The following is a 26,125-nucleotide window of genomic DNA, read 5'->3' as shown; positions in this document are numbered from 1 at the left end:
TTTTTCCCACATCTTACCAGCAGTACTGTAAAATAAAGCATTGCTCATTTACCAGATGGGCTTGGTTATTGAGACACCAGTGGCTAATGCTAATTGTTGTCATATCAGGCAATACACTGGGTTTACAAAATGCTATGAAGCTATGTTTTAAAGTGATGAAATTTCAAAACCAGCCCTGTCCTTTTGTATTATTTGAGTGAGTATCAAGTTTCAATGTAGTGGTTTTGAGTTTGACATTTGGCACTAACAAGTCTCCACGTAGCTAGCTCAACTCACAACTAGCTACACTATATATACTAAAGCATCTGGACACCCCTTCAAATGAGTGGATTTGGCTATTTCAGCCACACCCGTTGCTGACAGGTGTATAAAATCGAGCACACAGCCATGCGATCTCCACAGACAAACATTGGCAGTAGAATGGCCGTACAACACTCACTACCAAGTTCTAAACTCCCTCTGGAAGCAACGTTTCTGTCTTGAGCTTCATGAAATGGGTTTCCATGGTCGAGCAGTTGCACACAAGCCTAAGATGAACATGCACAATGTCAGCTGGAGTTGGACTCTGGAGCAGTGGAAAAGCGCTCTCTGGTGTGATGATTCACATTTCACCATCTGGCAGTCCGAAAGACGACTTTGGGTTTGTCGAATGCAAGGAGAACGCTACCTGCCCAAATGCACATTTTGGTATGAGACTGTTTGTCGAGCAGATATCCACATACTTTTGGTCATGTAGTGTAGCTATAGCTATTTAAAAATGAAAACCGTTAGCCAATGAAACACCGCCAGGGTTGGGGAGTAACAGATTACATCTGATCGATTACATGTAATGAATTACAAAAAACGAACTTTAATCCTTTACATTAGCAGCTAAAATATTGTAATCAGATTACAGGTACTTTTGAAAAACTATATTAGGATTACTTTTTAATTCAGAAAGGATGTTTGCGAGAAAAATATTTGACACTTCTCTATTTTCTCAATATCATTCAAATCAGCTTTGAAAAAAGGCGCAAGTTTAAGTTTGTTCCACCTGAGCGAGTCTGACCACAAGTCAGAGACTATGATGACGCACCAAATGTGTTTGATGGATCGCGGGAAAAGAGCAGGAACAGGCTTTTGTAGGCTACAGTCAAAGCTGTGTCTTACATTGCCGTGGTGTAGTCTACGTGCGATACTGATATCACTTATTATTGATATATACAGTGCATTGATGTGAATCACACTGCTGCTCTCTCATTTAGCTATTTGCGCCGTATGGATTGCGATTGTTGTGGATGGCTGTACACAAATCTAAATGTGTATTTGAACCCAAGAAGTCTAAGCTGCCTATCAACCATTGTTTTAGCAACCAGTGGACAGCGGGTGAAAAATGCGCTCTTGCAACAGCTGCATAAGTGCGGATCCCAGTCGATGGAATAAAAGTGGGGCTTTTTATTGTTCAATCTAATTCATTATGATAAAACATTATATCCAGTGACAAGAAATTGTGAACCCTTTGGAAATACCTGGATTTCTGCATGAATTGAATCTGATCTTCATCAAGGTCACAACAATAGACAAACAGTCTGCTTAAACTAATAACACACAAACAATTACACATTTTCATGTCTATTGAACACACCATGTAAACATTCACAGTGCAGGGTGGAAAAAGTATGTGAACCCTTGGATTTAATAACTGGTTCACCCTCTGGCTGCAATAACCTCAACCAAACGTTTTCTGTAGTTGCGGATCAGACCTGCACAATGTCAGGAGGAATTTTGGACCATTCCTCGTTACAAAACTGTTTCAGCAAGATTCTTGGGATGTCTTGTGTGAACTGCTCTCTTGAGATCATTGCCACAGCATCTCAATCGGTTTGAGGTCAGGACTCTGATTGGGTTACTCCAGAAGGTGTATTTTCTTCTGTTGAAGCCATTATATTGTTGATTTACTTCTGTGTTTTGGGTTGTTGTCCTGTTGCGTCACATAACTTCTATTGAGCTTCAATTGGCGGACACATAGCCTAACATTCTCCTGCAAAATGTCTTGATAAACTTGGGAATTCATTTTTCTGTCGATGATGGTAAGCTGTCCAGGCCCTGAGGCAGCAAAGCAGTCCCAGACCATGATGCTCCCTCCACCATACTTTACAGTTGGGATGAGGTTTTGATGTTGGTGTGCTGTGCCTTTTTTTTCCCTCCACACATTGTGTTGTGTGTTCCTTCCAAACAACTCAACTGTAGTTTTATCCGTCCACAGAATATTTTGCCTGGCTATTTTGCCTGGGACATGCAGGTGACCTTTTGCAAACTTCAGACGTGAAGCAATGTTTTCTTTGGACAGCAGTGGCTTCTTCCGTGGTGTCCTCCCATGAACAGCATTCTTGTTTAGGGTTTTGCGTATCGTAGTCTCGTCAACAGAGATAGCATGTTAGCATGTTCCAGAGATTTCTGTAAGTCTTTAGTTGACACTAGGATTCTTCTTAACCTCATTGAGCATTCTTGCGCTGTGCTCTTGCAGTCATCTTTGCAGGACGGCCACTCCTAGGGAGAATAGCAACAGTGCTGAACATTCTCCATTTATAGACAATTTGTCTTACCGTGGACTGATGAACATCAAGGCTTTTAGAGGTACTTTTGTAACCCTTTCCAGCTTTATACAAGTCAACAATTCTTAATCTTATTTGTCTTCTGAGATATCTTTTGTTCGAGGCATGGTTCACATCAGGCAAACTCAAATTCAGTGAGTTTTTTTTATAGGGCAAGGCAGCTCTAACCAACATCTCCAATCTCGTCTCATTGATTGGACTCCAGGTTATCTGTGCTTTTTCACCTGCATTGTTTGCTGTTTGGGGTTTTAGGCTGGGTTTCTGTACAGCACTTTGAGATATCAGCTGATGTACGAAGGGCTATATAAATACATTTGATTTGATTTGATCTGACTCCTGAGTCCAATTAGCTTTTGGAGAGGTCATTAGCCGAGGGGTTCACATACTTTTTCCAACCTACACTGTGAATATTTAAATTATGTATTCAATATAGACAAGAAAAATTCAATAATTTGTGTTATTAGTTTAAGCAGTGTTTGTTTATTGTTGTGACTTAGATGATAAGATCAAATTTGATGTACAATTTATGCAGAAATCCAGATAATTCCAAAGGGTTCACACACTTTTTCTTGCCACAGTGTATATCCATTGATTCTTGAAGAATTTAACTTACAAATGCCTCATGAGCTTAGTTCGACTGTCACACCACATGAGAAAATATAAGCTTGTTTTTTTCTCCAATGTTTGTAAAAAAAACACTGTATAGCCTCATTACATGGTTAAAACAATCATTTTGATGATATGGATGGTCAGTCCTTGCATCCATAGCTCTGTCTGTCTATTAATCTGAGAGTTCTTACATTTCTCCAGGCCCACCCCTCAACTGTGGATTCACCCTTTAAACAGCCGCATATAATCAAGATATCAAAGTGTCACCAACATAAAAGGTCAACAATAGGCCTATAGCAAATGCTGCCTATGACATTCATTTTTCACATGTAAATAGCACTTTTCAGTAGTGCTCAAAGCATGCCATTCCATGAGCTCCGCATTTATTGTTCAACTTGAATCAATGAGTCCAATCAGTCCTCCATGACAACAAAATCATAAACAACAGAGTAGGTCTGGTTAATAAGTCCTTCGTTATTGGGTCATGCTCAGGTAAAACAATTAGGCTAATATATACTTAATATATACTACTAATATATACTTCCATATTTCCAAGTCTTATTCTTGAAGATCAAGGGATAATACATGAATTGGAATGACTGAACATCTTTGGTATTTAATGTAAAGATAACTTAATCATATTAAGTTATGATTAACCCTGGGGCGTATATTAACCCTGGGGCGGCAGGGTAGCCTAGTGGTTAGAGCGTTGGACTAGTAACCGGAAGGTTGCAAGTTCAAATCCCCGAGCTGACAAGGAACAACTCTGTCGTTCTGCCCCTGAACAGGCAGTTAACCCACTGTTCCTAGGCCGTCATTGAAAATAAGAATTTGTCCTTAACTGACTTGCCTAGTTAAATAAAGGTCCAATTAAATGATATGTAGTAGAAAGTGATGGGTTAGAAGAAGCTTACATAACCAACACAAAGTAAAATTTTACATCCATTTATGGCCAGCTATGTAAACTCTAACATTGATTTATCCTGCAATAGATGTTGTTCAATTGGTAACAAACATTTTTGTACATTTTTTGCCTATAAAGGGGAAAGTAATCTGATGTTATCAGATAACTTTTGGATTACCCAAACTCAATAATGTAATGTTACTGATGACATTTTTGGACAGGTAACTAGTAACAGATTACATTTAGAAAGTAACCTACTTGAACACCGCAGGGGGAACTCTACACCATACTTAACCAGGTCAGGATGTGTTTTTCTTGTAGTTTGCACAATCAGAGCTGGTTCCCCTGCTTGTTTGACTTGAAAATGGTGATGGGGATTTAAGCTTCAGGGGACACATGTTCATAAATATTTGATCTTGCATTTCAGTCGTGTGCATTACATCATCCAGGTTTTCAATCATCTACCCACTGTTCCCTTTATAACATTTCAGTGTATGAAATATTTCTATGTGTGCTGTCTAAGGGTTGCATAACGAGACAACGCTGCGCTATCTAGATTTGGTGCGTCTGTATATTTGTACGATTTACCATAAATATAGTTAGCGTCGTGATGAGGGGTGTTGCAGCATGATCAGAGCCAGGAAAAGACGGAGAGCGCGTTGAGCTTCCTTAAAAAAAAATTTTTTTACCCCCCCCCAATTCCTTCATAGCCCTCTGATTCTATTGAGGAAGTTTCCATGGTTACGTGTCAGATTCAAGCAGGATAAGGCTGAGGTTGCTCTCTCTCCCCAGCGACCCGGCACTCTGCAGCTGTGCCTGCTTTCCCTCCTTCCTCTCCCTCTCTCACATACATTTTCTAATATTCCTCCAATCATTCCTCCTCAGTTCTCCCCCTATCGATTGTCTCCCCCCCTCCCTCTCACGCCACCATCCCTCATCTGGATGTTCATTTTGTTTCATCAGGTTTAAGGGGGTAAATGAGGTCTGAGGGGGTGGGGGGCCAGACGGGGGATGGAGGGTTGGGTGGGCTCTGGGATAGCACTAGATTAGATTCGGGGGGGCAGTGTGTGTGTGTGTGTGTGTGTGTGTGTGTGGAGGGGGATGTTAAAGCATCTGTAGTTGCCTGAGGATCGGTGTTGCATCAACAACAACAACCTGGTGGCACTGTGCCAGAACTCCTCTGGCGTTATTTGTTTTTGCCTTAATCCACTCTGCTGTTTCCCCCATCTGTATTTATTTATTCTTCATCAGATATAATAACTTCAGTCACAGTGTCATGGTTCGTTTCATTGAGATAAGACTGCTTCTCTGTCATAAAAAATATCCCGCCCTGAATGCAATTATAAAAACAATTTATACATGAAATATAAACCTAAATCAGATTTGTTTTAGGCCACTTTTTTTTTGTTTGAATAAGATACGATAGAGCATTGAAGGGCAGATGTGAGCATGTTTGTGTGTTGGGAGCCGTGCTCGTGTCTGATGGATTCCGAGGGATCATTTCCAGCCACATTTTTCAGAGGGTCTCCCTCCCCTGCTTCCCGCTCCAGACCTCCCACTGGTTCTCACCACAGGGGGCCAGAATTTGGATAGAATTCCGACGGAGCTGCAAATCTTATTTGAGCCAGCCAAGAGGAATAGTCTTTATTCAACAACCCTTGGGGATAAACAGCTGGTTTAACCTGCTATAGGAGGAAAATACACTATACTTAATACATTTATATCATGGGATTTTTTTTCACCCTTCGATATTATCACGTTGAACTAGTCTCTATTTGACACTGGGCACGTGCAATAGTAGAACTGTATAAAGACAACAGTGATGTTGTGCCTGTAGCCTACATAAAATTAAGATGTGAGTTATTTTTAGTAAATGACTACATACAGACTACCAAACATGTATTAGCTCTGTATAATATTAAACATAAATGTTAATAAATGCAATGCAATGCAGGGGTGGACTATGATTATTATTATTATCCCACAATTGAAAATATTTATTTAATGTACATTGTGTTTTTAATTTCAGGTAAATAATTTAATATATAGTCCAGGGATGGGCAACTGGCCCGGGGTCCCCTTTTTTTGTCCAGAAGATCAATTTCGAAAGACAAAAACATATATATATATATACTCAGTTTATTAGGTACACCCATCTAGTACAGGGTCGGGCACCCCCTTGCCTCCAGAACAGCCTGAATTATTTGGGGAACATATTCTACAAGTCGGAAACATTCTATAGGTATGTTGGTTCATGCTGACATGATGGCATCATGCAGTTGCTGCAGAGTGGATGGTGGTACACCACCGCCACCAGGCAGGATGGGTCCAAATCCTGTCTCAGCATGACGCAACAGGAACCGGGATTCGTCGGACCAGGCAATGTTTTTCCACTCCTCAATTGTCCAGTGTTGGTGACTGTGTGCCCTCTGGAGCTGATTCTTCTTATTTTTAGCTGATAGGGGCTGCAATAGCCCATATGTGACAAGGATGGACTGGTGGTGCGTTCCGTGATGTCGTTCTGTACACCACTGTTGTACTGCGTCATTATTTGTCTGTTTGTGGCCCACCTTTTGGTTTACACGATAATTGCCATTCTCCTTCGACCTCTCTCATCAACGAGCTGTTTTCGCCCACAGGGCTGCCGCTGACTGAAGGTTTTTTGTTTGTCGCACAATTCTCGGTAAACCATAGAAACTGCCTGCGTGAAAAGCCCACGAGGGCAAATGCTTCCGAGATACTGACTCCAGAGTGCCTGGCACTGAAGATCATAACACGCTCAAAGTCGTTTAGGTCACTCGCTTTGCCCAGTCTAATGTTGATTCGGACAGTAACTGAATGCCTCAATGCCCATCTGCCGCCTTTATATTGCAAGCCACGGCCACTTGACTCACTGTCTGTAGGAGCAATCCGTTTTCATGAACAGGGTGGTGTACCTAATAAACTGTAACTGAGTGCCTTCACAAAGTATTCATACTCCTTGATTTACAGTGCCTTTTAGAAAGTATTCACACCCTTTGACATTTTCCACATTTTGTTGTTAGTCTGCATTTAAAATCAAGTTGTTTTTTTGTCACTGGCCTACACACAATACCCCATGTTAAAGTGGAATTACGTTTTTAAAATATTTTTTACAAATGAATAAAAAATTAAACCCTAAAATGTCTTGAGTCAAAACGCATGCAAGCCTAAATAAGTTCAGTAGTAAAAGTTTGGAAGTCTGGGGGGCAGGAAGGGTAAAGGGAGAGCAGGTTCCTTTCGGAGTGGTGGTTATTCATCAGCCTGATGGTCTGGGGGTAGAAACTGTTAGCTCGTCTGAAAGTTTTTGCCATGAAGCTCCAAAACTGCCTGCGCATGAGTGGAAACGGGGAGAACAAGCCATGGCTTGGGTGGCTGAGGTCCTTGATGATCTTCTTGGCCTTCCTGCAACACCCGGTGTTGTAGGTGTTCTGAAAGGCAGGCAGTGTGCACCCAATGGTACGTTTGCCTGAGCATAACAACCTCTGTAGATCCTTGCGGTCAGCGGCGGCGGAGTTGCCATACCAGGCTGTGATTTAGCCCGACAGTATGCTCTCGATGGTGTTCCTGTAGAACACTGTGGGGACCCTCGGAGACAGGACAAATTTCTTTAGCGTTCTTCTTCACCACGGTGTCCGTGTAGTTTGACCATTTCTGAGGAACTTGAAAGTTTTTACTGTCTCCCCATTGATGATGGAGGCATGCCAAGCATGGTTTCTCCTGAAGTCCACAATCGGCTCCATTGTTTTGCTGACGTTGAGGGAGAGGTTGTTTACCTGGCATCACGCCGTCAGAGTGCTTACCTCCTCTCTGTAGGCCGTCTCATTGTTATTGGTAATCAGGCCTACTACTGTCGTGTCTTCAGCGAACTTGATGATGGAGTTGGAACTGTGCGAGGCCATGCAGTCATGGGCATACAGGAAGAACAGGAGTGGACTAAGGACACACCCTTTTGGGGCGCCCATGTTGAGGACAAAGGAGGTTGCTGGCACCTTAATTGGAGAGAATGGGCTCGTGGTTATGACTGGAGGGGAATCAGTGGAATGGTATGAAAAACACATGGTTTCCAGGTGTTTGATGCCATTCTATTAGCTCCTTTATGGCCATTATTATGAGATGTTCTCCCCTCTGCAGCCTCCTGGTTGTGGATCAGTGTGGAGGAGGTAATATTGGCTACCTTCACCACATGTGGATGGCCCGTCAGGAAGTCCAGGACCCAATTGCATAGGGAGGAGTTCAGTCCTAGGGCCGGGAATTTTGTGGTGAGCTTAGTGGGCAATATGTTATTGAAGGCCGTGCTGTAGTCAATGAACGGAATTCTCACATATGCATTCCTTCTGTCCAGGTGGGTGAGGGCAGTGTGCAGTGTGATTGCTTCGTCCGTGGATCTGTCAGGTGGAAGTGATGAGATGTGCCTGGTTTTCTCCAGACATAGCGCTTTGCATTCAGGCCAAAGAGTTACATTTTGTCTCCTTCAGACCACATAATCTTTTGCCTTATGATCTCAGTCTATCAAGTGCCTTTTTGCAAACTTCAGGTGTGCTGTCATGTGCCTTTTTCTTAGGAGTGGCTTCCGTCTGGCCATTCTCCCATAAAACCCAGATTGGTGAAGTGCTGTAGATACTGCTGTCCTTCTGGCAGGTTCTCCCGTCTCAGCCAAGGAACTCTGTAGGTCCTTCTTGCCCCGTTGCTCAGTATGGCCAGAGTCTGGGTAGTTCCATCGTTTTTTTGCTTGATTTTGTACACCTGTCAGTGTTTGGCTGAAATGGCCGAATGCACTAATTTTAAGTGATGTCCACATACTTTTTCAGCCACAACCGTTGCTGACAGATGTATAAAATTGAGCACACAGCCATACAATCTCCATAGACAAACATTGGCAGTAGAATGGCTTTACTGAAGAGCCCAGTGACTTTCAACGTGGCACTGTCATAGGATGCCACCTTTCCAACAAGTCAGTTTGTCAAATTCCTGCCTTGCTAGAGCTACCCCGGTCAACTAAGTGCTGTTGTGAAGTGGAAACGTCTAGGAGGAACAACGGTTCAGCCACGAAGTGGTAGGCCACACAAGCTCACAGAACAGGACCAGTGAGTGCTGAAGTGTGTAGCAGCATGATTCTGCCACCACCATGCTTCTCCGTAAGGATGGTGCCAGGTTTCCTCCAGACATGACAATTGGTATTCAACCCAAAGAGTTAAATTTTGGTTTCGTCAGACCAGAGAATCTTGTTTCTCATTGTCTGAGAGTCTTTAAGTGCCTTTTGGCAAACTCCAAGCGGGCTGTCATGTGCCTTTTACTGAGAGGCTTCTGTCTGGACACTCTACCATAAAGGCCTGATTGGTGGAGAGCTGTAGAGATGGTTGTCCTTCTGGAAGGTTCTCCCATCCCCACAGATGAACTCTAGAGCGCTGTCAAAGGGACCATCTGGTTCTTGGTCACCTTCCAGATCAAGGCCCTTTTCCCCCGATCGCTCAGTTTGGCCGGACGGCCAGCTCTAGGAAGAGTCTTGGTGGTTCCAAACTTCTATTTAAGAATGATGGAAGCCACTGGAAGTCAACTGTGGGACCTTATATAGGCAGGTGCCTTTCCAATTGTCCAATCAGTTGAATTTACCACAGGTGGACTCCGATTAAGTTGCAGAAACATCTCAAGGATGATCAATGGAAACCAGGATGCATCTGAGCTCAATTTCGAGTCTCATAGCAAATGGTCTGAATACTAATGTAAAAAAGGTATTTCTACAAACATGTTTTTGCTTTGTCATTATGGGGTATTTTGTGTAGATTGTAAAGGATTATTATTATTTTTAATCTATTTTAGAATAAGGCTGTAACGTAATTATAAATTGATTGGATACTTTCCGAAGGCACTGTACATGTGCAGTCAACCATTTCACCCTGTTCACATCAGTCCTACTAAAGGAGGTTGACTCAAAACAATTCTCCTTCTGTCTTCACAGATTTTGCAGTGTCCAGGGTAAGTTCAATTGTTATTATGGCTTTTTTGTGTGCCTTGTTGTGTGTTGTGGTTGTAAGGTATCTGTGTTGTGTGTGATGTGTACTAGTGAGGTGCAGGTTGACTCATAACCCACAGTTCTCTGGGTTATATCTGCGGGAAGGCCAGGTTTAGGGTCATATTGTATGGGTGAAGGGTGGGTGGCGGGTGGGTGGGTTTGATAAATAGAAAACAATGTGTAAAAAAGTGCATGCATTTATATCATACGGCTACATTAAGGTGTTTCTTTCATTATTGTTGGCTAACTAGCATTAGTGCGGAAAACTAATAGACTGACAAGAATAGACTGATGAGTTTCAGAAGAAAGTTCTTTGTTTCTGGCCATTTTCGAGCCTGTAATCGAACCAACAAATGCTGATACTCCAGATACTCAACTAGTCTACAGGAGACCAGTTGTATTGCTTCTTTAAATCAGAATAAAAGTTTTCAGCTGTGCTTACATAATTGGAAAGGGGTTTTCTAATGATCAGTTAGCTAATCCAAGTTGATCATAAAAGGCTAACACAATGTGCCATTGGAACACAGGAGTGATGGTTGCTGATAATGGGCATCTCTACGCCTATTTTAGATATTACATTTTAAAAATATGCCATTTCCAGCTACAATAGTCATTCATAACATTAACAATGTCTACACTGTATTTCGGATCAATTTGATGTTATTTTAATGGCTTTTCTTTCAAAAACAAGGACATTTCTAAGTGACCCCAAACTTTTGAACGGTAGTGTAGATACCGTTATCTTAATCAGCATCATAAAATCCAATAGAATTTAAACCACAAGATATGCATCCAAGCCGAACTGAAATCTTATCAGAAACATGTTAGGTTGTTTCCAGCGCATTTCATTTCCTTAGAACCGGTCAAACTGATGTCATTTGAATATATTGCACTTTTATATATTTTTTCTCCCCGGCCCAAAACGTCTTTGCTTGGTGAAAGAAGCAGAGATCACAGAACTTTACTGACGTCAAACTAGATTGAAATATTCAGTCAGATTTATGACATTTTCTGGTGAGGGTTTATAGTCTTCTAGGGCAACATACAGTTGAAGTTGGAAGTTTACATACACTTAGGTTGGAGTCATTAAAACTTGTTTTTTTTATTTTTTTTTATTTCACCTTTATTTAACCAGGTAGGCTAGTTGAGAACAAGTTCTCATTTGCAACTGCGACCTGGCAGTTTTCAAACACACATTTCTTGTTAACAATCTATAGTTTTGGCAAGTCGGTTAGAAAATCTACTTTGTGCATGACACAAGTAAAATTTCCAACAATTGTTTACAGACAGATTATTTCACTTATAATTCACTGTATCACAATTCCAGTGGGTCAGAAGTTTACATACACTAAGTTGACTGTGCCTTTAAACAGCTTGGAAAGTTCCCGAAAATGATGTCATGGCTTTAGAAGCTTCTGATAGGCTAATTGACATAATTTGAGTCAATTGGAGGTGTACCTATGGATGGATTTCTATGCCACCTTCAAACTCTGTGTCTCTTAGCTTGACATCATGGGAAAATCAAAAGAAATCAGCCAAGACCTCAAAAAAATTGTAGACCTCCACAAGTCTTGTTCATCCTTAGTAGCAATTTCCAAACGCCTGAAGGTACCACATTCATCTGTACAAACAATAGTATGCAAGTATAAACACCATGGGATCACGCAGCCGTCATACCGCTCAGGAAGAGATTAATGTACTTTGGTGTAAAAAGTGCAAATCAATCCCAGAACAACTGCAAACGGCCGCTCAGCAAGGAAGAAGCCACTGCTCCAAAACCGCCATAAAAAAGCCAGACTAAGGTTTGCATCTGCACATGGGACAAAGATCGTAGTTGTTTGAGAAATGTCCTCTGGTCTGATCAAACAAAAATAGAACTGTTTGGCCATAATGACCATCTTTATGTTTGGAGGAAAAAGGAGGAGGCATGCAAACCGAAGAATACCATCCCAACCGTGAAGCACGGGAGTGGCAGCATCATGTTGTGGGGGTGCCTTCCTGCAGGGTGGACTGGTGCACTTCACAAAATAGATGTGTTGAAGCAACATCTCAAGACATCAGTCAGGAAGTTAAAGCTTGGTCGCAAATGGGTCTTCCAATGGACAATGACCCTAAGCATGCTTCCTTAGTTGTGGCAAAATGGCTTAAGGACAACAAAGTCAAGGTATTGGAGTGGCCATCACAAAGCCCTTACCTCAATCCTATAGAAAATATGTGAAAAAATGAAAAAAGCATGTGCGAGCAAGGAGGCCCTCAAACCTGACTCTGTTACACCAGCTCTGTCATGGGGAAATGGGCCAAGATTCAGCCAACTTATTGTGGGAAGCTTGTGGAAGGCTACTCGAAACGTTTAAGTTAAACAATTTAAAGGCAATGCTACCAAATACTAATTGAGTGTATGTAAACTTCTGACCCACTGGGAATGTGATTAAATAAATAAATAAGCTGTAATAAATCATTCTCTCTGCTGTTATTCTGTCATTTGACATGCTTAAAATAAAGTGGTGAGCCAAACTGACCTAAGACAGGGAATTTTTACCGGGATTAAGTGTCAGGAATTGTGAAAAACTGAATTTAAATGTATTTGGCTCAGGTGTATGTATGTAAACTTCTGACTTCAACTGTATAATGTCAGAAGAGAAGCTGCATGTATCTAGTTATAGACAAGTTAACCTGAAAATAGTTGACCAAAGTGTTGGAAATTCTAAGCTGAAACATATCTAAATCAGGCAACAACAAAAAATCCTGCACCCCCCGTCAAATTGTTCTGCCGTCTGACTGTATCCTACAGCGCAGTTGTCTCAGATTTCCCTTCACATATAAAGTGTTTGCCGATGGGTTATTAGCAATTGCAGGTGGGTGCAAGTGAACAAAAAGCTGATCCGCGCACCACTAGTTTGTTCCAGTGGGAGGAGCTATAGGAGGACTCGTAATGAATGGAAGGGAGTCAAACGTGGTTTCCATATGCTTGATGTGTATGATATCGTTCCATTCCAGCCATTACAATGTTTCTCCCATCAGCCTCTGGTGTTTACAGTGACCTCTGCTGTCCAGGTGGGTTTGCGAAGTTGAGTAGAACCACCCCCTGCTTCAGCCTGGGTGTTTGTGTTACTGCCTCTGCTAGCGCAACCTGGTGTTATGTCGGTTGTCTTACCCCTCAGCATTCCACTCGTTCCTGTGAGATGGTCACATGCGCATGCCTCGCTAAGTGATATTCCACAGTGATTTCAATCCTCTCTCATCCCCGCTGGAGGGGACAGGGGAGTGGAGAGGGGGGAGGGGGAGAAGAGAGGTTAGTGGAAACAAAGGTGGTAGCATGTTGTATTAGAATATCCTGGGGCAGAATGCACTCCCACAGGAGCGAGGCATACCGCGAGTGGAGAGGAGCCGTCAAGTCGAGTAACTCATATCACTGAGCCTCTGTCTCCAGGAGAAGCTACAGGACCTGGGGCTAGTGTGTAGCCACTCTGATTCAGATCTGGGAAGAAAAAGAGAAAGAGGGGGAGAGAAAGGGAGCAGAGGAAAATTCTAGCCTAATTACGAGTGGAGCGGTCTTTAAAAAAATATATATATTTTTTTCTCACAAACACAAATATGATGTGAGCTGTGAGCACCAGCACTGTGGCCCATGAAAAATGAATTGTTAAAAGTACTAGTAGTGACGCTTAAGGGGAGAAACATGTCCACCTCTTTCTATTCCACAGAAAATAAGCCGGCGCAATAACATTGAATGTGCTGGGGGGGAATTCTGCTTATGTCTTAAATGTCTCGCAATGAAAAGGAATCGTACCTTGAATATGTGAATATTTAATGTCAGGGGTATTTTAAGAACCGTTTTCAGCATTTCTAGTGACTGTTCACTTGTTCTGGAAAAAGGCTCATTCTTGGTTAAGGAGGAGGGAAGGAGAGATAATAACCTCAAAGTAGAGACGTCTATTAGAGGAGTGCAGAAATGAACTCCTTGTCCACAGTAGATTGAGTGTCTACCTTGAAAACGCTGATTCATAGCTTCAATCAATAGAAATGGTCCAAATTTAACCCTGAGGCCTTTTTATTTGCACATAGGAGACAACTGTGCTCGTCAGGTGGCGAAAGTAATGAGAGTCAGCATACAATATGGATAGAGCCAGAGGGCTGGTATTTAATATACAGTAGTAAGCTGATGACACTGCTCTACAAAGACACTCCGGAGGTCATTTTTAATGCAATATCCAGAATTTTGGTCACTAGTACGGTATCCATATTAAGAAGTCATCAGTTTTGTCTGAGAACTGATTTTCTCAATGAATCATCCAATAAAATCTAAATAAGGTCAATTAGGCACTGGTTGGCTATGTTTCTGCGTTTTTATTAGATTCTGAACCTCTTTGCTATAATAATTTACAAAAAAAATTTACATTTTCTTTGTTTATTTAGTGCTATAAATGCTAGTGATGTGACATAAGTAATTGGGTGTGGTAGACAATAGCAGTACCTATTGTTGTCATGACGATGCACAGGGATAACGCTACGTTCCTCCCCTCCAGCATCTCCACCTTGGCTCCACCCTCAGGATGGACGGAGTAAGACCAATCAGCTTCTCCCACTCAATCATGGGGGAATATGACCTTGTCAATCAACCAATGTGCATGTGACTTACCCTAGCATTCACATGGAAGCTGTAGCTGTTTTGGATGTTTTGATGTGACTGCTTCTGTTTGTAATAAGTAGTACTGGTGATTTGTGCACTCCTTCCCTCAACCTCTCCTCATATTTCCTCATATTAAAGGCCTCAATTAGCTTGTCAAAAATAAGTCAGCAAAATAGACATCTAGATATCACTAAAGTTCATATTCTCTTCTCGATAGAGAAGTGATGCCATTAGTGATGCCATTTTTTTCATGACCACATCAGACATCTTGACATTGTTCTCTAGATATTTTCTCTAACCTGCTACAGACAAGTTGATACTTTTCTCAGTGAATCAGCATTTTTGATCATACAATAATTCATCAATATAGTTTCTCATAGAGCACAGGTCAGACACCAACTCAAAACAAAATGGCCGACATGTCCCAAACTATTGTAATTAATGAGCTCACAAAGCCTGTCTTTGGAAGGCACTTAGAGATCTCCCCATGAATTGGGGGGGGAAGAACTGATGCTCCGGGCAAGCAGACCAACCTATGTGTAGAGAGGGGAGCAGCTGGAGTTGGGGGTGAGGTGTAATGTATTGTTCCAGGTGGAGCCTTACCACTCCCTGGTATGTTTCCAAAGTGCGGGAGGAATGCGATGACTTAATTCAGTCTGCGCTGAGGCCGTCCTGGCCCCCAGCCAAATGTGACACCTGCTTGGGTGGCGGAGGTAGAGCTGGGCTCTTAAACAGATTAATAACACTGTAATCCCTTTTCTACTCCATCCACCTATTCATCCACAGCCCCTGCCCCTGATTGATTCATTTTTGGCGTAATCTGATTTTCATTAAATTGGCTTGCGTGGACGATGAGTCATCCTGGCAAAGTGCTACAGCTATTATTATCCTCGCCAGGCACGCTGAGTCGCAAACAGGAAGTTAATGTAGTCTCAGGTCCAAGCGGACTAATGATGTGGGGATAGAGCAGGATGTGACACGCTATGTGGTTTGACTCGTTACTTTGAAAGTCCTCGTTAGGCAACGTAGCCGTTTTGTATGGAACGTTAATGGCCATTGTGGTTGAAAACGTCAGCTGGATTTCTGTGTATTTTGCAAAGCGTCAAGGACAAAACAAGTCAAGCACATTGTGTTTATGCAAACACTATTTTTAAAACCAGGCAAAAAGACAATAATAACATGTAAACAAGGAGAGCAGCTGTACTTTCTGAGGCACATCCAAGTTTGTGCTGTAGCGCAGTTACTGTGGTTATCACTGTCGCAACGCTGAGTCCCATTCAATATATATATATATATATCAAACATAATGAACATTTATATACAAGATGGTCCCATACAAAAACATAATGAAATGTTGTTTTTAGGGATTTCGTCTGAAATGTCAGAGAAAATGTCATCTGTGACCTTTAAACAGTACTGCGTTTTGTATGCTTTTTTGTTTCTTTTATATTCCACACCTCGGTTACTGACAGTGACTCATGTTTCATGCCCCTTGTGTTGCTCCTTTCTCATTCACAATGACATACCATATCCGTTGGATAAAATGAAAATAATTTCACAGGATTATACAAAATTATGATAATAGACACTAGAGGAATCAAGTCATTTGTTTTCTGTTAAAGCAAGAATCCGCTACTCGTGGCCACCCCCCTGCTTTGGTTGTGTTGCTTGGTTATTAGTGTTACTGTCCGCCCCAGCACCTTTTGTTATTGCTTGTTTCAGCATGGCGCTGGGATGGACAGTAATACTAATAACTGAGCACACAACACAAGCAGGGGGAGGGGGGGGGGTGGCCGGTGGGGCGGCAGTGGGTAGTGAATTCCTGACTCAAGAATAAAATCGGGCATGAATGATCCTGAACCCATTGTGTGAACCTTTGTGTCACTCCCCTTATTCCAGACCAGATCCGTCCATGCTACTTCCTTGTTCTTCTCCCATTCTCTCTTTCCCCCATGTGTTGCCTTTACCTTCTGGAGTACTCTTACCTTTTTATCTTTTCTTTTTTTTCACAGATTGAAATCCGGGAGTCCAAGGATCCACGATACGGAGTCCAACGGTTCCACTGAGCCCCACCCCCCAACAGTTTCAGACCCTCCTCTTCATCTCCTCTGCTCATTCGCCCCCAAAGACCATAGCTCTTCAGGTCTAACAACTGATCTCAGAGTGGAGCTGTCTGTAAAATAGAACTGAAATGGAAGATATTCAAAAAGAGAAACAATTTGAAGAGAAATTATAAAAAGGAATATGATCAGCTTTATAAAACTCTGGGGGGAAAAAATGATATACAGTATTAATTAATTATCACATAATATTACTATAACAAAGGTAATGAAGTTAATGATGATGCTTGCAGCAGGCATATTCTATGAAAATCTACATATTTTTATTCGGAATGGAAAATGAGTCATTTCCAGCTTTAAAAATAACCATTTAAGAAGTGCATTTGTACAAGTGGGTGCTACTTCTGAGATATCTAATAAAAGAAGACAAAAAAGGAAGAAAAAAACACAAACAAGAATTTTGTACAGCGACAGTCATTTTGAAGACCATCTTTTTTTCTGAGAGATTTTCAACTTCCCCCTTTTTGTACATGAGGTCTGGTCCCAGGAAATACAAAAGAAAAAGACGTGTAAATAAGGTGTTTCTATGGAAACAGGGTAGAAATAGCATTTATTACCCCATAATTATCATCCCTTGAAACCCTTCGGAATAGCAACCCCTTTCTGATCATCGTCTTGGTAAAGGAAGTGTGGATTATCTGCACCATTTCTTCTCTTCTCCCCGTGTAATTTGATCTACCAACATCCTTGAACCAGAAAAGCCAACAGGAGCAACGACAGTGGTAATGGACCGAATTAATTGACAGGCATTGTAAAGAAAAGACTTCACTGCTGTCAACTCTTTCAATCGACAGAATTTCAGTCACAGTCCTGCATCTAAACTCACACTCTTCGAAAAAAAAGGTTCTGATAGAAGCAAAAAAGGGTTCTATCACTTGTTACAAATATGGAACCCTTTTATAGGGTTTCTGATCAGAACTCCCAAGGGTTCTTCTTCACTGAAACAAAGTTGGTTCCATATAGAACCCTGTATGGTGCCATTTATTAATTATGGTTAATGCTAATAAATTGTCATATGTTTAGCTAACAATATAATTTAATAAACAATAAATAATGGAGAAAAGAATACCAGCATAGTTTTGAGATTTTACTGTCATTATATACAAACAGTTTGGAAATATGCACTGGTGGCCAAGGAGGCATCTGTTTGTTTGAATGATGGGCCATGTCAATATTGGTACCAACTCTAGCTGACTTCTGTATGGAACAGTACAGTAAGGGTTGTTTTCTAGGCTGGTTCCTGAAAATAAGAAAAAAAGGACCAAAAAACCTGAGTTTAATCTTCAGAAATAAGCATGAGTTGATCTGCCAAAATGAAGACAAAATTGTAAAAGAACAACGTACATTGAGTTGTCAGCAGCAGCCGAAAGAGATCCTCTGATAGTTGGGTTACTGCCAGACTGAGTAAAACAGTGTGTTAAAAGTCATGTAATGATTAACTAGGCTATTGAATCACCAAGACTTATAAATAATGAGGAATAATTTAGATGCATACCTCCTGTCAGCCCACTGCCCATCACTTGCATTCTTTAGAGGTCAGCAACAGTCTTCTAATGGCTTCATGAAACATAGTCCCCTCATCTGACTACAGTGAAATACTGAAATAAAAGTAACAATTATATAATAGCCAATGTCAGGCTGGGTCTGTAGCTCTATTTGGCATATTCAATAATAAAAAGTCATGTTTTTTTGTAAGAGTTGCTAATAACTGAGCTAACTAGCTTGTAAAGTGTCTAATTAAACTAGGCTAATTTCTTGTCTAGCTAGCTAGATAACAAATGGTGCTCAAATTCTAATACAACTTTATCTATCTAGCATAGCTAGTTTATCTATCATATGGCTGGTGTCATATTTGAATGAAATAATAAGTAAACATTATCTTAATAAATGGAAAAATAACATGCTTATTGGTAGGCTATTTGCAAGTTTAACCACCGTCATGCTGGAATGGCAGTTGGTTTTTGAATCAGAATGGAAGTTAAAATTTGAATAGACCATAAGGTTCTACATAGAACCCCTTTTTTAAATCTAAGAGTGTATGTTTTGATTAAAACACATGATTTATTCTTGCTTTTAGCTAGCATTTAGTTTGCAACAGATTTGTATGAACCTTGCTGTTTGCCACTCCGACCTCGGCAACAATGTTACAAAACGCGAATTCGATCTCCCGCCTGCCATAGTGTTTAAAAATGTCAGACGTCAGCTAGCCATTTTTCTGACCAGGCGATGGATCTCCCCTAAAATGTGTTGGTGTTAAGTCCTTGGTCTTTTATATTCCTGAATTATCATTCATACCTTCGATTGGGAAAATGGTGAACTTCACAGTCCCAAACCAAAGAATGAGGAAAACCCTAGTGAAAGTTAAACAAGGTTAAGACATGTCTAGCAGTTGTTGCATAACATTAGCTGAACATTTGTTGCTGTATGAAAGAAAAATTAGTCTATCGCAACCTAATGGTACAAGCAAAATAGCCTTTTTCATACGGTCATCTTAATATCATTGTGAAAGCAGGCCAGAGTACCATAAAACTTAAATGAAACAGTCTCAAATAGCCGCCTGTCCCTTTTAATAACTGTGCAGAGGCACAAATTTCAGCAAAAAAACACCTGTTTCAAATATACCCCGGGTCTAAATTAATTGTTTACAATGTTACCATGAATTACTATGAATTGTTAACAAGGCTTAATGTTTGATTTATTACATTAAATAATTCTGTAATGACTCTAAAAAAGGATGGCAATCAGTTGTTACCGCCAGTAAGAGAAACTGCAAGCCTTTGGCTGCTAATAGCTGAGAACTGGCAAACAAAAGACCGCTAGAAATCAGCCAATCGCTATCTAGTTGCGAAAGTAAGAACTGACAAATGCACACAGTCATTGTAAAGAATAATTATTCTGTCAAGGAACTGAAAAATAATCATTGTTCATGATTTACATTTTTTTTTAAACATTAAATGCTGTGACAGCAGAGAATAAAACAATTAATACAAGTCCAATGATGGTAGTGGCTGCCCATTACTGTGTATCACTTATGAACCATAATTTATTCACATTACTTTAATAAAATATTTCAGTTGCTGAGTATATTAGTTGTTTTAGGCCTATTTGACGACTTTATTTCATTCCAAGTAATCTCATCTCTATAGAGCTGCTGCCTATGCTCTCTGACAAAATCACTATTTTGGTAGTTTCTTCCTCTCGATCACACCACACAGACCAGATAAGTAGGCATACAATGGATTATGGTAATTGTAGTTCATTACCACGTTTTCTGCACTGTTGAATATTGGCCTGTTGGAAACTACATCTCCCTACTATACCACGCAGTTTGCGCTTGATCTGATTTATCTCTAGCGACTAAATAGAATTCTAATAATTGAACCGACGTTGGTCAATTACATTTTGGTTCATCTTTCAACACTATATGTTAGACCCTGACACCTTAGATGCCCAGAGATTTTCTCCTACACTTTTCACAGATCTTCTTACGGTAAGGCTTAGCTGCAGGTCAAATTACATACAGAGAATTGTAGGTCGTCCCTGCCCTCGAATCTTAATTCTGCACCAACATCGCGCACTGTGGTTGATTTGATTCCATATCTAACCAATGTGAGCTCACCATTTTTGGATCACAGATCCCATTTTTGGATCTGATTTAAATAAATACAGGACATCCCGGGGTTGTTCTCCAACGGTGAGTAGATGAAGTGTCCCGACATGTCTTGGGTCAATATAACTGGTGTCATCTTAAGGTCAGTGAGGTTGCCCTCTTGTGCTGCAACACCATCGTAATGTCTTGCCTGGCTAGACTAATGGGATGTTGGATGTGGAGCAAAGGTTATCAAAGCGGTCTCTTTAGGTGGTGGACAGACTCCTCTGTGGTGCTTTTCCAACCCAGCAATGTCCCTATACCTTAAATCCCCCATACTTGAACTTTGAACCTCCAATATAGATTAGGAAATAGAAGTGCGCCTCTTTTGAGATGTAGCAAATAACAAAGGAGAATGAGCTTACGAAGAACAACAAAGGGAGAGGAGGAGGAACCCAGCAAAATGGCGGCAAAGCCTGACAATCAAACACAGTCGACGTCCTACTGTAGACATCAAGCAGAGACAGGTACTCTTTCTTTGCCCCTCTCCTCTCCTTAACCCAACACCCCTTCCTCTGGCTCCCGTGGATCAGCCTTTCTAAAATGAGGACTTAAATGCAAAAATATGTTTCCTTGGTAGTATTTGAATGAATCAGTGTTTTTTTTTCTCCCGGGCCATTGCCAGACCGATCGTTTCCGTTTAGCGGGACTCTTTTGAAGGAAAGTGTCGTTCTCAGGCCTTTTATCCACCTGAGGGACATGGAGACTAAATACTGGTGTAACAACTGACCACAGAGGGATATGAATGGGGATATGAAAAGATAGAACAAAAATATATATAATTTGGTGTGCTTAGTATCACTTTCCTTTCACTTGTTTTCTAAATGTCTGTTCTCTTTTCTGGTTATGTTTATAAAGACAATATGACGGGTGGGGGTACCTCATGGTTGAATACTTGGACCCGTACAAATATTTGGAGAGTTTTATATTTTGCAGAACGTCCAGTGTTTTGTACCCTCACTAGGCTGTTTTGAACAGTGCCATGTGGCTCATCTTTCATTAGGAGCTTCACTGGGCTAGTCTCTTGTAAACCACTCTTGCACCCCATTGGCCTGACAGCAGCAATGACAACATCCTGATGGTTTCCTCAGGACAGAGCTTCCAAAGGGTCACTTTAGTCCATATATTGCACTACTTCTGTCACCCTATTCCCTATGTAGTCCACTACTTTTAAACAGAATCCCTTCTTTTGACTAGGACTCTGGTCAAAATGTGTAGAGTACATAGGGAATAGGGTAACAAAAGTAGTGCAATACAGTATATAGGGAATAGGATGGCATTTCAGACGCACCCTTTGTATAGCCTTTTCAAAGCAGATTTCTACTCTCATCCCAGCCTCAAATGAAATGTGTATGTAACAGAGGAACTTCTGTCTTCTCCATCTTGCATACAGCCAAGTATAATTGAAATTTATTGGGATGGTTCTAATGGGAGACTATTTCATTTTTGTATTATCCCTCTTGTTTTACTGTGACTTACATCAAATATCTCTGAACCTCTTTATTATGAATCTTTTATTTTAATGTTATTTTTTTAACAAATCTCTTGTCTACAATGAAACCTGTCAGCAAATTGCCATATCAATTCTTTAACTTGATATGATATCTGGTATGATAACTGACACAAACATGTACAGTGCATTTGGAAAGTATTCAGACCCCTTCACTTTCTCCACATTTTGTTACGTTACAGCCTTATTCTAAAATGGATTTCAAAAAAAATACAAATCCTCATCAAATCGACACACAATAACCCATAATGACAAAGTGAAAACAGGTTTTTCAAAAAGTTTGCAAATGTATTAAAATAAAAAAAAAATGATACCTTATTTACATAAGTATTCAGACCCTTTGCTACGAGGCTTGAAATTGAGCTCAGATGCATCCTGTTTCCATTGATCATCCTTGAGATTATTCTACAACTTGATTGAAGTCCATCTGTGGTAAATTCAACTGATTGGACATGATTTGGAAAAGCATACACCTGTCTATATAAGGTCCCACAGTTGACAGTGCATATCAGAGCATAAACCAAGTCACGGGGTCGAAGGAATTGTCCGTAGAGCTCCGAGATAGGATTGTGTTGAGGCACAGATCTGGGGAAGAGTACCAAAATGTTTTTCTGCATCATTGAAGGTCCCCAAAAACAGAGTGGCCTCCATCATTCTTAAATGGAAGAAGTTTGGAACCACCAAGACTCTTCCTCGAGCTGGCTGCCCGGCCAAACTAAGCAATCGGGGGAGAAGGGCCTTGGTCAGGGAGGTGACCAAGAACCCGATGTTCAATGACAGAGCTCCAGAATTCCTCTGTGGAGATGGTTATCCTTCTGGAAAGTTCTCCCATCTCTGCAGCACTCCACCAATCAGGCCTTTATGGTACAGTGGCCAGACAGAAGCTACTCCTCAGTAAAAGGCACATGACAGCTCGCATGGAGTTTGCCAAAAGGCGCCTAAAGACTCCCAGACCATGAGAAACAAGATTCTGATGAAACCAAGATTGAACTCTGGCCTGAATGCCAAGTGTCACATCTGGAGGAAACATGGCACCATCCTTACGGGTGAAGCATGTTGGTGGCAGCAGCATGCTGTGGGGATGTTGTTCAGCGGCAGGGACTGGGAGACTAGTCAGGGTGAGGGAAAGATGAAAGGAGCAAAGTATAGAAAGCTCCTTGATGAAAACCTGGACCTCAGACGTTTCACCTTCAAACAGGACAACAACCCTAAGCATACAGCAAAGACAATGCAGGAGAGGCTTCGGGACAAGTTTCCTTGAGTGGCCCAGCCAGAGCCCGGACTTGTATCCGATCTAACATCTCTGGAGAGACCTGATAATAGCTGTGCAGCGACGCTCCCCATTCAACCAGACATGGCTTGAAAGGATTTGAAGAGGAGAATGGGAGAAACTCCCCAAAGACAGGTGTGCCAAGCTTGTAGCGTCATACTGAAGGATACTCGAGGCTGTAATCACTGCCAAAGGTGCTTCAAAAATGTACTGGGTAAAGTGTCTGAATACTTATGTAAATGTGGTATTTCCATTTTGTATTTGTAAAAAGTTGGCTAACTTTTCTAAAAACCTGTTTTTGCTGTGTGTGAAAAGATGAGGGGGGAAAAAACTATTTAATTAATTTTAGAATAAGGCTGTAACATAACAAATTGTGGAAAAAGTCAAGGGGTCTGTTAGTTATATGATCTGTTATTTGAATCACACTTTGATATGTTCTACTGAAATGTGCCAAAAATTACATTTAAATTCTATAAATAGTCTTAGTCTTAGTGTCTAGCATCCCTACAGATGAGTCTTATGTCAAACCACACTCCCTGAGATGAGTTTGTGAATTCAATATACAAGATATGCTGTACCAATTATCAGGTTTCCATCCAACCTTTTCAGGTGAGTAAAGTACATGTCCAATAAAACATTTCACTACAGGCCTGATGGAAATTTTTTAAGTCAACTTTCCAAATGTTGACAAAACAAAATACGCTAGACATCTTTTTGTGTAGGTCAAATTCATTATGCGAGAAATGGCGGTGGAAGTGCCATTATGCGCAAATATTGATATCATAACCATTGTATCGAAGTAAAGTCACACAATGATATGTTGTGTGGTCCTCCCACTACAACTTGGGAAAGCATGCAGTTTATCAGGGTACAGATTAAATAAATTATGAGTTTCACAGGGTGGCGAAAGTGCACGGTGATGAGCTTGATGCTCCTTTCCAATAAATATTGAGGGTCTTATTTTGGTGAAATAATGATCGATAGTTGGCTGCGATTTTACAAATAAAAATAATTGAATCGTCTGGGTTTGAAATACAAGACTGCTACAACCTAATTGGCTGAACGCGGAGCGCAACATCAGGAAGTAGCATTACGAGGTATTAACGACTCTTGCATGGTGGAGGAAAATTGTTTCATAAAGAAAGTATGCATATTTTCCCCGCCTTCTCGCCATTAAATTAAGTTGAAGCCTTTGTAGCCTGAATGGAGAATGCTTTATGTCGGAACCGGTCGCAGGGGGACGTGAGTGTATTACAGGCTGTGCACATCAAGCCAGACGATAGTGGAGATCCATAAGGCCCACTAGTGGCTGCCAAGGGTAGGTATAGTCACATGCACTGTCACTTTTACTTAAGAATCTGTTTTTCTTTTTGTTCTTTCTCTGATCAAAATGTGCCAAAACAAAACTGAAATTGTGGAATACTTTATGTGCAGATACCTGTTGAATGCTTTTCCTTTTAAATATTTTTTTTTGTTGCTTTGCTATAGTCGTAATGTTATTTTCTATCGTAATGAGATGAAGTGATGTCTCTTGATGTTATGAAAATGGAATGTTTATGCAAGATTGTGCAGCAGGAGAGTCCACCGTGACAGATATTGTCACACACCACTTTAACATTGTTAGTGTTGTCGTTTTAAAGAAAAAAAATGAAATAAATCAATTGAATATCATGCTTTCCATTATTTAATATTATGGTTGAGACACTGAAACTATCTGGAAAAACTAATAATGCATTCAGCCAAAGCAAACTACAACACCATCTAGTAGCATTTAAATAATGATGTATCTGACGGCTACGATAACTTCATTTGTATTTATTCCTGAGGGCCTCTGCTATGACATTTTCAAGTACTTTGAGATTTGTTTGGGATACCTACTATCGTTGTTACTGCCAGACCCTGACGCACATGGTTTTTACTTCGTTTTCAAGCTGAAATGATGTTACTGTATTTATTTGGGGAAGAATCTATGAATAATCTATGAAGACAAGCTGGCTCAGCCTGGCTGACAACTCTACTACACCGTCCTAAACGGCCTTTCCGCGTAGTCAACCTGGAACAACATTTATATCCTATGAATTATTCACCACTTACAACAGCTACCACTGCTTAAAACGGTCGGATGTCTCTCTCCATCTCTCCACTACACCACGTGTGGTAAATGAAGTGTGTTACTCTGTACAATGCACACCTACAGTTAAGACATCCGATGATTGGTTAACCACATCAACGCTATCCATTCTTACTATAGTCTATTTTTAAATTTGTTTTAAATAATAATAATTTAAATGAAAAGTGTAGGCCAATTATTAATAATTTAATGGATTCATATAGAGAGGAATGAGATGGGAAGACAGATTTGGAAAGTCACAGGGTGGGTTGCCCCATAGGGCAATGTTTAGTCTAGAGTCCGCACTACCACCGGACCAACTCTGGCACCACCTAAGTAAATATAGTCTAATCAATTATTTCTAGCCAAACCAATGACCTAACCCGGCCTTCACATCTCCTTCCACAATCTTTTACAGGGGTCATTGGTACTGGAAGGTGGGTAGGGGGGTGGGGGGCAGAGTGGGTGATGGAAGGACTGTGGCTGGGCGCCTCTGATTTCATCCTCTGATCTCAACTGTTTGAGAAGCGGCAGGGTGTGACAGAGTACTACATGACCAAGCTTCCTCCCCTATGTACACTTGGGGGATCGGGGATCATAGACATGACCCTTTCCAATATGTTAACCCTTGTTGTGGGGAAATAATACCCCAGAGGTTTGGCTATAGCAATGTTTTTCAAACTTTTTCTGCGGGGACT

General features: G+C 40.9%; 1 protein-coding gene across 2 annotated transcripts in view; it reads left to right on the top strand.

Moving 5' to 3' along the window:
- The window catches only part of lhfpl4a (LHFPL tetraspan subfamily member 4a), a 67,628-nt gene extending 42,640 nt beyond the window's left edge, over positions 1-24,988 (top strand). The window contains exons 3-4 of one of the 2 annotated variants that reach the window (XM_035778609.2): positions 10,085-10,101; positions 16,781-24,988. In XM_035778609.2, the coding sequence (XP_035634502.1) occupies positions 10,085-10,101; positions 16,781-16,834 (71 nt within the window). In that variant the 3' untranslated portion in view covers positions 16,835-24,988. The remainder of the gene's footprint in view (positions 1-10,084; positions 10,102-16,780) is intronic. The other variant, XM_035778610.2, reaches the window with a different exon arrangement.
- Positions 24,989-26,125: the final 1,137 nt, after the last annotated feature.

Source organism: Oncorhynchus keta, chromosome 10 (assembly GCF_023373465.1).
Source record: "Oncorhynchus keta strain PuntledgeMale-10-30-2019 chromosome 10, Oket_V2, whole genome shotgun sequence".
NCBI lineage: Eukaryota > Metazoa > Chordata > Actinopteri > Salmoniformes > Salmonidae > Oncorhynchus > Oncorhynchus keta.
Note: the sequence above shows the minus strand (reverse complement) of the source record. Positions and strands in the feature narration are given on the sequence as shown.